Source organism: Salmo trutta, chromosome 25, assembly GCF_901001165.1.
Source record: "Salmo trutta chromosome 25, fSalTru1.1, whole genome shotgun sequence".
In the NCBI taxonomy this organism is placed as follows: Eukaryota; Metazoa; Chordata; class Actinopteri; order Salmoniformes; family Salmonidae; genus Salmo; species Salmo trutta.
This window is the reverse complement of record NC_042981.1, coordinates 30,078,006-30,091,686: the sequence shown is the minus strand read 5'-3', so window position 1 is coordinate 30,091,686 and position 13,681 is coordinate 30,078,006. Positions and strand designations below refer to the sequence as shown.

The 13,681-nt window shown below is 48.4% G+C and overlaps 1 protein-coding gene across 4 annotated transcripts in view; it reads right to left on the bottom strand.

The window, feature by feature from the left end:
• Positions 1-13,681, bottom strand: part of LOC115162369 (formin) — a 106,078-nt gene that overhangs the window by 37,077 nt on the left and 55,320 nt on the right. For 3 of the 4 annotated variants that reach the window (XM_029713602.1, XM_029713603.1, XM_029713601.1), the window contains 4 exons: positions 13,323-13,452; positions 13,092-13,238; positions 12,953-13,012; positions 12,731-12,851 (listed from right to left, as the gene is read on the bottom strand). In XM_029713602.1, the coding sequence (XP_029569462.1) occupies positions 12,731-12,851; positions 12,953-13,012; positions 13,092-13,238; positions 13,323-13,452 (458 nt within the window). Of the gene's footprint in view, positions 1-12,730; positions 12,852-12,952; positions 13,013-13,091; positions 13,239-13,322; positions 13,453-13,681 lie in introns of those variants that run through there. The other variant, XR_003869527.1, reaches the window with a different exon arrangement.

Sequence of the window (13,681 nt, the reverse complement as noted above, 5' to 3'; positions counted from 1 at the left end):
TGGAGCTACATACTTGACTGCCATATAGAAAAGGTTTATATTCTCAATGTTCTACTGCTAAAACTCACTTCAATTAAAGATTAATGTTGATTTTGCTATGCACTTTATTTCTAAGCATCACTGACAATTTAAAAAACTGCTACAGATATACATACACTACATAGTGTTTTTGCCCATATAGCATGAATGTTTTGGAAACTATTTTCTCGTCGGAAGAGAGAGGTTAGTCTTGTCCGTGATCTGGCCTGACAAATCAGTGTTATTTACGCCAGGCACTGGATCATTTTCCATCAGCTCTAAAGCACAATTCTTTCTCTAATCCACAATTATATACAAACCCAGTGCACTGTCAGGCTCCCAGCTTCCACCTCCCTCCCATCCAGGCAAGAGCCCTGCTATAACCCAGGCTACATGGGGCCAGCCAGGAGGCTTATTGTAAAGGTATAGTAAGACACCGCTCCTCCCTCTAAGATAAATCTACCTCTATCAGCCTGGACAAATCCAGAATCCAACCCTGGCCCAACTCCTACAGAGCCTGTCTGAGAACACAATGCTGACATACTGTGTACACACAACCCTGGAAACGAATACTTGTTGTAAGACACGGTTCTCCAAGGTTCAGGGAGTCAGCTAGAATCCACCACTGGGCTCTGTTCTGCTGTAAGGGAATGCTTGGGAGGTCATGGTTTGAGGAAATCATACAAAATGAATATAGACAGTGCATTCGTAAAGTATTCAGACCCCTTGACTTTTTCCACATTTTGTTACATTACAGCCACATTCTAAAATTGATTAAAAAAAAGAATACTCATAAATCTACACACAATACCCCATAATAACAAAGCAAAAACAGGTTTTTAGAAATCTTTGCAAATGTACTACATTGACATGACTATTCAGACCCTTTACTCAGTACTTTGTTGAATCACCTTTGGCAGCGATTACAGCCTCGAGTCTTCTTGGGTATGACGCTACAAGTTTGGCACACCTGAATTTGGGAAGTTTCTCCCATTCCTCTCTGCATATCCTTTCAAGCTCTGTCAGGTTTTCAGGTCTCTCCAGAGATGTTCGATCAGCTTCAAGTCCAGGCTCTGGCTAGGCCACTCAAAGACATTCAGAGACTTGTTCCGAAGTCACTCCTGTGTTGTCTTGGCTGTGTGTTTAGTGTCGTTGTCCTATCGGAAGGTGAACCTTCGCCCCAGTCTGAGGTCCTGACCGCTCTGCAGCAGGTTGTCATCAAGGATCTCTCTGTACTTTGCTCCGTTCAACTTTGCCTCATCCCCACAGCATGATGCTGCCACCACCATGCTTCATCGTAGGGGTAGTGCCAGGTTTCCTCCAGATGTGACGCTTGGCATTCAGGCCAAAGAGTTCAATCTTGGTTTCATCAGATCAGAGAATCTTGTTTCTCATGGTTTGAGAGTCTTTAGGGGACTTTTGGCAAACTCCAATCGGGCTGTCATGTGCCTTTTACTGAGGAGTGGCTTCCGTCTGGCCACTCTACCATAAAGGCCTAATTGCTGGAGAGCTGTAGAGATGGTTGTCCTTCTGGAAGGTTCTCCCATCTCCACAGAGGAACTCTAGAGCTCTGTCAGAGTGAACATCATGTACTTGGTCACCTCCCTGACCAAGGCCCTTCTCCCCCGATTGCTCAGTTTAGCTGGGCGGCCAACTCTAGGAATAGTCTTGGTGGTTCTAAACTTCTTCCATTTAAGAATGGTGGAAGCCACTGTGTTCTTGGGGACATTCAATGATGCAGAAATGTTTTGGTACCCTTCCCCAGAACTGTGCTTCAACACAATCCTGTCTCGGAGCTCTACTGACAATTCCTTCGACCTCATGGCTTGGTTTTTGCTTTGACATGCACTGTCAACTGTGGGAACTTATATAGACAGGTGTGTTCCTTTCCAAATCGTGTCCAATCAATTTACCACATGTGGACTCCAATGATGTTGTGATGATTAATAGAAACAGGATGAACCTAAGCACCTTTATATTTTTAAAACATTTGCAAAACAATCTACAAACCTGTTTTCACTTTGTCATTATTGGGCATTGTGTGTAGACTGCTGAGGAAAAAAAGTATTTAATCAATTTTAGAATAAGGCTGTAACGTAACAAAATATATATACAGTATCAGTCAAAGGTTTGGACACACCTACTCATTCAAGGGTTTTTCTTTATTTTTCTATTTTCTACATTGTAAAATAATAGTGAAGATATCAAAACTATGAAATAACACATATGGAATCATGTAGTAATCAAAAAAGTGTTAAACAAATCAAAACATATTTTATATTTTAGATTCTTCAAATAGCCACCCCTTGCCTTGACGACAGCTATGTGCACTCTTGGCATTCTCTCAACCAGCTTGGAATCCATTTCAATTAACAGGTGTGCCTTGTTAAAAGTTAATTTGTGGAATTTCTTTCCCTCCTTTTTAAAAAAAATTAATTTTAACCCGTTTTTCTCCTCAATTTCGTGGTATCCAGTTGGTAGTTACAGTCTCATCACTGCAACTCCTGTACGGACTAGGGAGAGGCGAAGGTCGAGAGCCATACGTCCTCCGAAACACAACCCAACCAAGCCGTACTGCTTCTTGATACAATGCCCACTTACCAAGGAAGCCAGCTACACCAATGTGTCGGAGGAAACACCGTACACCTGGCCACCGTGTCAGCGTGCACTGTACCCGGCCTGCCACAGGAGTTGCTAGTGCGCGATGGGACAAGGACATCCCTGCTGGCCAAACCCTCCCCTAACCCGGACGACGCTGGGCCAATTGTGACCCGTCCCATGGGTCTCCTGGTTGCGGCCGGCTGTGACAGAGCCTGGACTCGAACACAGAATCTCTTGTGGCACAGCTAGCACTGCCACTCGGGAGGCCTGGAATTTCTTTCCTTCTTAATGCGTTTGAGCCAGTCAGTTGTGTTGTGACATGGTAGGGGTTGTATACAGAAGATAGCCCTATTTGGTAAAATACCAAGTCCATATTATGGCAAGAACAGCTCAAATAAGCAAAGAGAAATGAGAGTCCATCATTATTTTAAGACATGAAGGTTAGTCAGACCGGAAAATTTCAAGAACTTTGACTGTTTCTTCAAGTGCAGTCGCAAAAACAATCAAGCGCTAAAATGAAACTGTTTCTCATGAGGACCGCCACAGGAAAGGAAGACCCAGAGTTACCTCTGCTACAGAAGATAAGTTCATTAGAGTTACCAGCCTCAGATTGCAGCCCAAATAAATGCTTCACAGAGTTCAAGTGACAGACACATCTCAACATCAACTGTTCAGAGAAGACTGCTTGAATCAGGCCTTTATGTTCAAATTGCTGCAAAGAAACCACTACTAAAAGGACACCAATAAGAAACTTGCTTGGGCCAAGAACACAAGCTAATCAAATGTATTTGTCACCTACTTTTTTATTTTACCAGGTAAGTTGACTGAGAACACATTCTCATTTACAGCAACAACCTGGGGAATAGTTTCATGGAAGAGGAGCCAATTGTAAGCTGGGGATGATTAGATGGCCATGATGGTATGAGGGCCAGGTTGGGAATTTAGCCAGGACACCGGGGTTAACACCCCTACTCTTACAATAAGTGCAATTGGATCTTTAATGACCTCAGAGAGTCTGGACACCCGTTTAATGTCCCATCCAAAAGATGGCACCCTACACAGGACAATGTCCCCAATCACTGCCCTGGGGCATTGGGATCTTTTTTAGACCAGAGGAAAGAGTGCCTCCTACTGTCCCTCCAACACCACTTCCAGCAGCATCTGGTCTCCCATCCAGGGACTGACCAGGACCAACCCTGCTTAGCTTCAGAAGCAAGCCAGCAGTGGAATGCAGGGTGGTATGCTGCTGGCATACACATGTTTAGCAAATGTTATTGCGGGTGTAGCAAATTGCTTGTGTTTCTAGTTCCAACAGTGCATTAATATCTAACAAGTAATATCTAACAATACACACAATCTAAAGAAAAGGAATGGAATTAAGAACATATAAATATTTGGATGAGCAATGTCAGAGTAGCATAGACTAAGATACAGTAGAATAGGACAGAATACAGTATATACATATGAGATGAGTAATGCAAAATATGTAAACATTATTAAAGTGACTAGTGTTCCAATTATTAAAGTGGCCAGTGATTTCAAGTCTATGTATAGGGCAGAAGCCTCTAAAGTGCTAGTAATGACTATTTAACGGTCTGATGGCCTTGAGATAGAAGCTGTTTTTTAGTCTCGGTCCCAGCTTTGATGCACCTGTACTGACCCCGCCTTCTGGATGATAGGTAGGCAGTGGCTCGGGTGGTTTTTGCCCTTGATGATCTTTTTGGCCTTCCTGTGACAACGGGTGCTGTAGGTGTCCTGGAGGGCAGGTAGTTTGCCCCCGATTATGCATTGGGCAGACCGCACCACCCTCTGGATTGCCCTGCGGTTGTGGGAGGTGTAGTTGCCTGGCACCCAGGGCCCTCACCTCCTCCCTGTAGGCTGTCTCGTCATTGTTGGAAATCAGGCCTACTACTGTTGTGTCGTCTGCAAACTTGATGATTGAGTTGGAGGCGTGTGCGGCCACGCAGTCATGGGTGAACAGGGAGTACAGCACGTATCCTTGAGGGACCCCAGTGTTGAGGATCAGCGAAGTGGAGGTGTTGTTCCTACCTTCACCACCTGGGGGCGGCCCGTCAGGAAGTCCAGGACTCAGCTGCACAGGACGGGGTTCAGACCTAGGGACTCAAGCTTAATGATGATCTTGAAGGGTACAATGGTGTTGAATGCTGAGCTATAGTCAATGAACAGCATTCTTACATAGGTTTTCCTCTTGTCCAGATGGGATAGGGCAGTGTGCAGTGTGATGGCGATTGCATCGTCTGTGGGTCTGTTGGGGCGGTAAGCAAATTGAAGTGGGTCTAGGGTGACAGGTATGAACCTTTACTAGTCTCTCAAAGCACTTCATGATGACAGAAGTGAGTGCTATGGGCGATTGTCATTTAGTTCAGTTACCTTTGCTTTCTTGGGTACAGGAACAATGGTGGACATCTTGAAGCATGTGGGGACAACAGACTAGGGTAGGGAGAGATTGAATATGTCCATAAACACACGTCTTACTCACGTCGGCCACGGAGAAGGAGAGCCCATAGTCCTTGGTAGCGGGCTGCGTCGGTGGCACTGTATTATCCTCAAAATGGGCGAAGAAGGTGTTTAGCGTGAAACACGATGTCGGTGTCCGCCATGTGGCTGCTTTTCCCTTTATAGTCCGTGATTGTCTGTAGACCCTGCCACATACATCTCGGGTCTGAGCCGTTGAATTGCGCCTCCACTTTGACTCTAAACTGCCGTTTTGCCTGTTTGATTGCCTTACGGAGGGAATAACTACACTGTTTGTATTCATCCATATTCCCAGTCACCTTGCCATGGTTAGATGCGATCAGTTTTGCACTTTCAGTTTTGCATGAATGCTGCCATCTATCCACGGTTTCTGATTAGGGTAGGTTTTAATAGTCACATTGGGTACAACATCTCCTATACACTTCCTGATAAACTCAGTCACTGTCTCAGTATGTTCGTCTATGTTGTTCTCGGAGGCTACCCGGAGCATATCCCAGTCCGCGGGACCAAAACAATCTTGAAGTGTGGATTCTGAATGGTCAGACTAGTGTTGAATAGCCCTTAGCATGGGTACTTCCTGTTTGAGTTTCTGCCTATAGGAAGGGAGGAGCAAAATCGAGTCGTGATCAGATTTGCCGAAGGGAGGGCGGGGGAGGTCCTTGTAGGCATCCTGGAAGTTGGAGTAGCAGTGGTCGAGTGTTTTAGCAGCGTGAGTATTACAGTCAATGTGTTGATAAAACATTGGTAATGTTTTCTTCAAATTTGCTTTGTTAAAATCCCCAGCTACAATAAATGCGGCCTCAAGATATGTGGTTTCCAGTTTGCATAAAGTCCAGTGAAGTTCTTTGAGGGCCGTCGTAGTATCGGCTTGAGGGGAATATACACAGCTGTGACTATAACCGAAGAGAATTATCTTGGGAGGTAATAATGTCGTTATTTGATTGTGAGGTATTCCAGGTCGGGTGAACAAAAGGACTGGAGTTCCTGTATGTTATCACAACACCATGAGCAATTAATCATGAAACATACACCCCCAACCTTGTTCTTCCCAGAGAGATATTTATTCCTGTCTGTACGATTAACTGAGAAACCAACTGGCTGAACGGACTCAGACTGTCACGACTTCAGCCGAAGCCGGTTCCTCTCCTTGTTCGGGCGGCGCTCGGCGGTCGGCGTCGCCGGTCTACTAGCCATCGCCGATCCACTTTTCATTTTCCATTTGTTTTGTCTTTGTTTCTACACACCTGTTTTTCATTCCCCTAATTATTGTTAATCTATTTAACCCTCTGTCACGTCCTGACCAGCACAGGGAGCAATTGTAGTAGTTTTGGTCAGGACGTGGCAGAGATGTTTGTGTTACGTGGTGAGTTGGTTGTTGGACTCCCAATTGAAGGCAGGTGTGTTGAGTTGCCTTTGATTGGGAGTCCTATATAGTAGTGTGTGTTTTTCCTTGTGGTTGTGGGTAATTGTTTCTGTTCAGTGTGTTATGCTGTCAGTACTGTTGAGCTGTCGATGTTTTCTTGTTTTTGTAAGTGTATAGTGTTCCGTTTTGAATTAAATCATGAACACTAACTCCGCTGCACCTTGGTCTTCTTCTCTCCATGATGACAGCCCTTACAGAATTACCCACCACAACAGGACCAAGCAGCGGAGGAATTCTGGCGAGGACTGGGGAACACAGCGGGTAAGGGAACCCGAGAGACAGCCCCAATAATGTTTTTGGGGGGGGGCACAAGGGCTGTTTGACGGGGCAAGGATGGAGCCCCAGGCCAGCTCCCCGTACCCTGTTTAGGCTGAAACAGACTGGACAGGTCCCGTGCTTTGGGGTTGGGGCTGTGGTGAGGCCTGGGATTTTCAGGCCGGTAGGCACAGTACCAGCGCCCCGCATGTGCCAGGGCGAAGTGAGCATCGAGCCTGAAGGGGTGATGCCAACCCTGCGCTCAAGACCGCCAGTGCGCCTCTACGGTCCGGTGTTTCCCGCTATACGCACTAGCATGGAGGTGCGTGTCTCCAGGCTGGCACGTCCAGTACCAGCCCCACGCATCAGGCGTCTAGTGCATCAGCCCAGCCTCACCAGTCAGGAGCTGCCAGAGCTGCCCGCCAGTCAAGAGTCGCCAGAGCTGCCCGCCAGTCAAGAGTCGCCAGAGCTGCCCGCCAGTCAAGAGTCGCCAGAGCTGCCCGCCAGTCAAGAGTCGCCAGAGCTGCCCGCCAGTCAGGAGTCGCCAGAGCTGCCCGCCAGTCAGGAGTCGCCAGAGCTGCCCGCCAGTCAGGAGTCGCCAGAGACGTCCGCCAGTCAGGAGTCGCCTGAGCCGTCCGCCAGTCAGGAGTCGCCAGAGCCGCCCGCCAGTCAGGAGCCGCCAGAGCCGCCCGTCTGCCCGGAGATGCCAGAGTGGCCCGTCTGCCCGGAGATGCCAGAGTGGCCCGAATCAATCTTATTGATTCTCCTGCGTTTCCCGTGGTGCTGGGCTTACCCTGGTTGGCCTGTCATGACCCCACTATTTCGTGGCAACAGAGGGCTCTCACGGGGAGGTCACGAAAGTGCTCGGGGAGGTGTTTAGGGGTTTCCGTCAGTGCTACTACGGTGGAGAGTCCAGACCAGGTCTCCACCATGCGCATCCCCTCTGAATATGCTGATTTGGCTCTCGCCTTCTGTAAAAAGAAGGCGACTCAATTACCACCCCATCAACGGGGGGATTGTGCGATAAATCTCCTGGTAGACGCAGCACTTCCCAGGAGTCACATGTATCCCTTGTCGCAAGAGGAGACGGCGGCTATGGAAACATATGTCTCCGAATCTCTGGGGCAGGGGTACATTCGGCCCTCCACTTCACCTGCCTCCTCGAGTTTCTTTTTTGTGAAGAAGAAGGATGGAGATCTGCGCCCGAGCATTGACTATAGAGGTCTCAATCAAATCACAGTGAGGTACAGTTACCTGCTATCTCTTATCGCCACGGCGATTGAGTCAATGCACAGGGCGCACTTCTTCACTAAATTGGATCTCAGGAGCGCGTACAACCTGGTGCGTATCCAGGAGGGAGACGAGTGGAAGGCGGCGTTTAGTACCACATTAGGCCATTATGAATGCCTCGTCATGCCGTACGGGTTGATGAATGCTCCATCAGTCTTCCAATCCTTTGTAGATTCGATTTTCAAGGACCTGCATGGGCAGGGTGTAGTGGTGTATATCGATGACATTCTGATATACTCCGCTACATGCGCCGAGCATGTGTCCTTGGTGCGCAGGGTACTTGGACGACTGTTGGAGCATGACCTGTACGTCAAGGCTGAAAAACGCCTGTTCTTCCAGCAAGCCGTCTCCTTCCTAGGGTATCGCATTTCCACATCAGGGGTGGAGATGGAGAGTGACCGCATTTCAGCCGTGCGTAATTGGCCGACTCCCACCACGGTAAAGGAAGTGCAGCGGTTTCTCGGGTTTGCCAACTACTACCGGAGGTTTATCCAGGGCTTTGGTCAGGTGGCGGCTCCTATTACCTCACTGCTGAAGGGGGGACCGGTGCAGTGGTCAGCTGAGGCGGACAGGGCTTTTGGTCACCTGAGGGCTCTGTTTACCTCAGCTCCCGTGCTGGCGCATCCGGATCCCTCTTTGGCGTTCATAGTGGAGGTGGACGCGTCCGAGGCTGGGATAGGAGCTGTGATCTATTGGGCCCACACGTCACCCTCCTCTGGTCATCCGGGCATCGGTCGGACAGTGCGCTGTCTTAGTGGGAAGTACTGGTGGTCCACCTTGGCTAAGGGCATGAGCACCTGCCCAGAGGGAAGTTACAACCCTTACCCGTTCCACAACGGCCACGGTCGCACCTGTCGGTGGACTTCCTAACGGATCTTCCTCCCTCACAGGGTAACACCACGATCCTGGTCATTGTGGATCGGTTTTCTAAGTCCTGCCGTCTCCTCCCTTTGCCCGGTCTCCCTACGGCCCTACAGACTGTGGAGGCTCTGTTCACACACGTCTTCCGGCACTTCGGATGCCTGAGGACATAGTATCTGATCGAGGTCCCCAGTTCACATCAAGGGTCTGGAGGGCGTTCATGGAATGTCTGGGGGTCTCGGTCAGCCTTACCTCAAGTTTTCACCCCGAGAGTAACGGGCAGGTGGAGAGAGTGAACCAGGATGTGGGTAGGTTTCTGCGGTCGTATTGCCAGGACCGGCCGGGGGAGAGGGCGGCATCCATACCCTGGGCAGAGATGGCCCAAAACTCACTCCGCCACTCCTCCACTAACCTCTCCCCCTTCCAGTGCGTACTGGGGTACCAGCCGGTTCTGGCGCCATGGCATCAGAGCCAGATCAGAGCCAGATCGAAGGCTCCTACGGTGGACGACTGGTTTAGGCGCTCAGAGGAGACATGGGACGCCGCTCATGTGCACCTTCAGCGGGCCGTGAGACGTCAGAAGGCTGGCGCAGACCGCCACCCCAGTGCGAACACCGGGGGACCGGGTCTGGCTCTCGACCCGAAATCTGCCCCTCCGCCTGCCCTGCCGGAAGCTGGGTCCGCGGTTTGTGGGGCCATTCAAAGTCCTGAGGAGAATAAACGAGGTGTGTTATAGGTTACATCTCCCCCTTATTACCGTATTAACCCCTCGTTTCATGTGTCTCTCCTCAGGCTGGTGGTTGCTGGTCCGCTCCAGGAATCTGAGGTACGGGAGGTTCTTCCACCCCCTCTGGACATCGAGGGGGCTCCGGCGTATGCAGTTCAGTCCATACTGGACTCCAGGCGTCCATACTATCCATACTGGACACCTCCAGGCTGTGTAAGGGCTATCTGACCAAGAAGGAGAGTGATGGAGTGCTGCATCAGATGACCTGGCCTCCACAATCACCCAACCTCAACCCATTGAAGATGGTTTGGGAAGAGTTGGACTGCAGAGTGAAGGAAAAGCAGCCAACAAGTGCTCAGCATGTGTGGGAACTCCTTCAAGACTGCTGGAAAAGCATTCATCATGAAGCTGGTTGAGAGAATGCAAAGAGTGTGCAAAGCTGTCATCAAGGCAAAGGGTGGCTCTTTGAAGAATCTCAAATATAAAATATATTTTGATTTGTTTAACATTTTTTGGTTACTACATGATTCTATGTGTGTTATTTCCTAGTTTGATGTCTTCACTATTATTATACAATGTAGAACATAGTAAAAAATAAAGAAAAACCCTGGAATGAGTAGGTGTGTCCAAACTTTTGACTAATTGTAATATTTTCCACCAAGTGCTCCAACCAGGGGAGAGGGGATTAGAAATGATGCAGGTAATGTTATTTGATAGACTTAAATTCTAAATCTAGTAATTTAATAGATTACCTACCCTTTTTTTTTTACAAAATATGCATTCTCTACCCTCTGCATGTTCCCTGCATCTTGTGCCTTTCTTTCAGCAAGCTGAGGAGACTATATTTAACTGTTATGTGGGGAGGAGAGGTGGCGATACTCTACCCCAACGACTCCACACATGGAATTCCAACCAGAGCCTCTGTCGTAAAACAGGCTTCAGGGTAAAGGCCTTGCCTCGACCTGACATTAAGGGGCATTTAAAGTAAAGACACTGTCTGATTTGCCATGGTGATGAATGCCTAACCCCTCACAGGCCTTCTGTGAAACACTAAACTCCCCTGGGCAGCAAATGAGCTCTGACTGTTCTATTTTATTTGATACTATTTCATTCAGTAGCGTCCCTGCCTCACTGTCCACCCCAATTACCCAGCAGTTAAAGAGAGCTTTACGTGGCCGTGGCCTCCGCTAGCCCTGATGGGAGGAAAGGTCCCTCTCTGTCCCCACATAAATCCCTGGGACTGGGTGAACTAAGGATACTCTCCAGGAATATCTACATGTACTGTAGCCCCCAAAGGGACAGGCACCTATCTGGACACATAGAAAGGGACAGGCACCTTTGTGGACACAGAAAAGAACAGGCACCTCTGTGGACACATAGAAAGGGACAGGCACCTCTGTGGACACATATAAAGGGGCATGCACCTCTGTGGACACATATAAAGGGGCATGCATCTCTGTGGACACATAGAAGGGGACAAGAAACTCTGTGGACACAAAAAAAGGGACAGGCACCTCTCTGGACTGATAGAAAGGGACAGGCACCTCTGTGGACTGATAGAAAGGCACCTCTGTGGACACATAGAACTGAAAGCCTCAGAAGACACTAGAGAAAAAACATGCAGGTATTAGTCTACAGTAGCATTGCTCCTTGTGCAGGAGAGAAGGGATGGATCCTAGCACCCCCCCCCCCCCCCCATCCCCAGAAAGAGACCTAGAGAGAGGTCATCACCTCCTGCCCAAACAGGAAGGCAGATCAAATGAGGATCATGTTTCTGCACGGTGGAATGGAGGAGAGGGCAGCCGCCAGGCCATGGAGCCTGACCTGCTCCCGTGCATCGTCTCGGACCAGACACGCACATACATACATCTGCTTGGCTACTTAGGAGAGTCTCACTCTGAGGAAGAGCGATATGGAGAGAGAAATATATAGCCTGGACATCCCTGAACCTTACCAAGGCATCAAAGATGAGGACAAAACAGGAGTCATCATGATGCTCCCTAGCCCCGCTAATCTCTCCTTTCAGCAGTACACTCTCTACAAAGTCCACGGAGGTGTGATCCAGTGTTAGCACCAGCCAGTGTTAGACACAATTAAGATGTGAATGGAAGTCATCTGATATAATTAAGACCATTTGGTTTCTTTAGGGTGGTTTATAATAGTGCAGCATAAATATTTATTCCTGGCGGCTGGCGGGGAGGATAAAAATGGGAGTCATAGGTGGACCTCACCAAACACTGAGAATTCACGCTCACTGCTCCCTGCCAATACCCCGAGGACTCCCGGGCGAGACTGTAACATTTTTTTCCTGCAGTAGAGATCAAATAAGAGGGCCCTTATGTTACATTTATTGTGTTTAAGTCTTCCATTTTTCCTAATAAATGAGTGACAGCTTGAGGTGGGTCTGGGGCTCTTTTGTAGACTTAGTATTTTTCCCCCAGGTCAGAGAGGATCAAGGTTTAACAGCAATCTGCACTAGGAGGGGAGAGTGGAGAGCATATCTAATTGCTTTCATATGCCATATTATTGGTTGATTTAAATAATCACAGACACCAGGGCGCTGGGGGTGCCATGCCTTTAACCCCCGGACGGCCCAGCGGACCACTGACTGGCTGGCTGGCTGGCTGAGTCCCTGGCTAACTGACTAGCTGCCTGGCGAACTGGGCGGACCATGCCGGCGAGCACCGAGCTCCTGATACCAGCCACATGAACACGTTTCTCATGAGAGTGTTGCACGTTTACTGCATTTCCACCCAGCTTTCGTATCATCTTTAAACGTTTCAGAGAGATAGTCTTGCTTTGGCCAATATGAAGACACTGACAGTTCTCACATAAGAGCAGAGAGCATGATGAGGGCTGGGGGATATTCAGGAGTGATGATGTCATGCCTGTTAAGGAAAAGGTGCTTCAGAGCGTCTGAGATCCTGAATCTACCCTGAAACATGGGAGAAGACAGAATCTACAATAAGGATCCTACTACATATAGGTCAGGATGCCTCTCTGCATGCCTGGTGGTGTTCTGTGAGTTGATTATAAAAGACTGAAATAACACATCTTACCAGTCAGGTCCCTCTTCAGCTTCCTCATGTCTTTTGTGAGGTCTTCAAACTTGACCTGAGCGGCCAGGAAGAAATCCTGTGGTTCAGGAAGTGGGAATGCACTCTTGTCTGTTCCTGCGTGCTGTAAACCAACAAACAACGCATAAATGACAAAACATGAGGAAAAACCAGAAGTCGTTAGCTTTTAGTCCATTGTAGGAAATGTGTTCATAAATATTGTACCTCGTCGAAATTGCGCAGATAGTATGCAACCACATAATCCACCAGACTGATACGATTGTCCTAAAAGATACAGAGGTCAGACAGGAAGTATACTGTAGATAAAACCAGTATAATACGTGTTCATGTGTGATGAGTGTACCCTGCTCTTGACGTCCTTCAGTTTGGGCAGGATCTCCAGGCCAAAGCCATCAGCTTGACCTCGTGTCCTGTTGCCTCCGTTCATGTAGTTCCCAAAGGCTAGGACCAGCCCCATCACATCCTTCACACTGCTACAGTCTAGCAGATCCTGACACACACACACACACACACGTTCAGCATGTTATAAGCTCATACAATAACAAACCAAGATTGAAGTCATGTCCAATCTTACTTTGCTCACGGTGGAGACTATTTCTACTTTGCGGTGGATGGAGGACATGGAGTCGAGGAAGATAGACTGGAATATGATGCAGTGGGACCGGCCAGAGAAGTCTGGAATCTGGGAGAGTTCATACAAGAACCTGCACAAGGGGAAATAATGTGTTATGACAAAATTAAACAAAATGTCCAACAGGAAGAACTATTTTTAATCCTTGGCTGCGCTGCTTCCACACACACACGGCTGAGTCAGTATGGCTTTTAACTAGCAGCTGATAGTCATGAGTCGTCCTGCTCTGATAGTTTGATAGGTCCAGGGTCAACTGAAGGAGGGCCAGAGCGCTGATTGATCAAAGGGAGCATCAGGCCGAC